General features: G+C 38.6%; 1 protein-coding gene across 1 annotated transcript; it reads left to right on the top strand.

Annotated features, from left to right (window-relative positions):
* The first annotated feature begins 936 nt into the window (after positions 1-936).
* LOC123936515 (olfactory receptor 2T5-like) lies at positions 937-1,536 on the top strand. Its single transcript, XM_045997002.1, has one exon. The coding sequence runs from the start codon at positions 937-939 to the stop codon at positions 1,534-1,536; it is 600 nt and encodes a 199-aa protein (XP_045852958.1).
* Positions 1,537-2,821: the final 1,285 nt, after the last annotated feature.

The following is a 2,821-nucleotide window of genomic DNA, read 5'->3' as shown; positions in this document are numbered from 1 at the left end:
TTAACTATAGGGAACAAACTGGTGGTTATGAGAAAGCAGGTGGCTTATGGGATGGGTTAAACAGGTTATAGGGATTAAGAGTGCATATGTGATGAGCACCAGGTGTTATACGAAAATGTTGAATCACTGTATTCTACACTTGAAATTAATATTACACCATATGTTAAATAATTTGAATTTAAATACAACTTAAAAAATGAATATCATCTGGGGATTTGAAAAAAAAATTAAAGTAAGGGTGCATATACTCTTTTGCTTTCCTTGGGGGAAAATGTATACCCAGAGGTGGAATGACTAAATATTGATATCTTTGAACCATAGTTGTGAATTCTTAGATTTCTAATAAATTTGGTCAATTATAGGTAATTTATAATCCAAAAATTTACAGGTCCTTGGAACTTTCCCTTATTGGCACCCAGGTTGCTATGTGTAAACATGCACACGCGCACACGTGCACACGTGCATATGTGCATACACACACACACACACACACACACACACACACACGGTTATTTTGGGTGGTCATATCCCATGAGTGATCTGTCAACTCCATAGTTCTCCTATGTGATCCAACGGAGAATACAACTTGGATGGCCAACCATACTGGATGATCAGATTTTGACCCAGTGGGACTCTTCATTCAATCCAAGTACCCAGATCTCCTATGTTTGGTGATTTTTTTAGTTTTTCTGATGGCCTTGTCTGGAAACACCATCCTTATCCTTCTGATACACTGTGATGTTCACCTTCACAACCTTATGTACTTTTTTATCACCCAGTTGTCTCTCATGGATGTGATGTACATTTCTGTCACTGTGCCCAAGATGCTCATGGACCAGGTCACAGGAGTGAATAAGATCTCAGCCCCTGAATGTGGTTTGCAGATGTTTCTCTATCTGACACTAGAAGGTTCAGAATTTTTCCCTTCTAGCTGCCATGGTCTATGACTGCTATGTGGCCTTCTGCCATCCACTCCGTTATCCTATCCTCATGAACCATAGGGTGTGTCTCCTCTTGGTGTCTTCTTCCTGGTTTCTAGGATCTGTTGATGGATTTATACTCACACCCATCACCACGAACTTCCTCTTCGGCAGATCCAGGGAGATTCACCATTTCTTCTGCGAGGTTCCTGCTGTAATGAAGCTTTCCTGCTCAGACACTTCCCTCTATGAGACCCTCATGTACCTGTGTTGTGTCCTCATGATCTTAATCTCTGTGACAGTCATTTCAGGCTCTTATTTTTTCATCCTCCTTACCATTCACAGGATGAACTCAGCAGAGGGACAGAAAAAGACCTTTGCCACTTGTTCTTCCCACATGATGGTGGTCATCCTCTTCCACGGTGCTGCTATCTATACCTACATGCTACCTACCTCTTATCACAACCCTGAGAAGGACATGATTGTATCTGTCTTTTACACTATACTCACTCCTGTTGTAAATCCTTTAATTTATAGTCTTAGGAATAAGGATGTAACAAGGGCCCTAAAAAAATTGTTGAATGTGGGATCTGTCCTACAGGAAACTATGAAGTAGGGAATATTTGTACTAATGTGTTTTTTTCCCCTTCACTCTACAAATTAAAACTTTAGGACCTTATGGCAATATTTTTCTTCAGATTCTTATAACATGATGTGTCATCATCTCTTTGTCACTTTTGAAAGCATTATGTCCCTGTACTGGAAAGTTATTCCTTTTTACACTTCTGCATTCAAAGTATTTGTACAATTGTATTGTGTCCGTGTTGTATTTTTCTCGATATTCATATTCTTAAGAAGTAAGTGATAAAATATTTAGAAACAAAGATCATAAGGTGTACAACTGATGAAAGAGAGATGGCAAGAGAGGTGATAAACCAAGTGAGGTATAAACTTGTAGGAGAATCTAGGCAAAATGTTATATGAGTGTTAATTGTACTATTATTATTCATACTAACCTTCCATAAATTTGAACTTACTTAAGAATAAAACATAAAGAATCAGAATTTTGACTATTTTAAAATTTGTCCTAGAAGCATAGTGGCAGTGTGACAAATCTTGGAAATCATGCACAAGTTAACATGGCTGATCAATACTGCCACAACTCAGTTATTGGTCTGGTTTTTTTAAAAAACAATTATTGTGTTATGTTAGTAACCATAAAATTCATCATTACTTTTTGATGCAGTATTCCAAGATTCATTGTTTATGGCCTGTGTTTAACTAGGGCAATATTGTTCTTAGGTTCTAAACCTGAAGCTATCTTGTGACCATTACTTCTAAAATAATCATTAGTACATTGTGGTAGAAGGTATTATGGGAAAATATTAACCTTAACAAGGAGGTCTTAGGGAAGCTTTCCAGCATAAGGTGGTATTAGAGCTGATATTTAAAGTATTTATCCTCCTCTCTCTCTGCCTGTCTCTCTGCCTACTTGTGATCTCTCTCTCTCTGTCAAATAAATAAAATAAAATCTTTAAAAAAAAAAGGGGGGGCACCTGGGTGGCTCAGTGGATTAAGCCGCTGCCTTTGGCTCAGGTCATGATCTCAGGGTCCTGAGATCGAGCCCTGCGTCGGGCTCTCTGCTCGGCAGGGAGCCTGCTTCCTCCTCTCTCTCTGCCTGCCTCTCTGCCTACTTGTGATCTCTCTCTCTCTGTCAAATAAATAAAATAAATTCTTTAAAAAAAATAAAGTATTGGTAGCAACCTGAGACTACATCAGGTAGCAGGAGATCAGCTCGATAGCTTATCTAAACATTGCAAACACCTACAAATCCAACGGGAGAGCTAAGAGAAGAACAGCAACTCTAGAAACAGAAAATCAACCACTTTCTGAAAGGTAGG

This window comes from Meles meles, unplaced genomic scaffold (assembly GCF_922984935.1).
Source record: "Meles meles unplaced genomic scaffold, mMelMel3.1 paternal haplotype, whole genome shotgun sequence".
NCBI classification, from domain to species: domain Eukaryota; kingdom Metazoa; phylum Chordata; class Mammalia; order Carnivora; family Mustelidae; genus Meles; species Meles meles.
The sequence above is the reverse complement of the archived record's forward strand: the minus strand, read 5'-3'. Positions and strand labels throughout refer to the sequence as shown.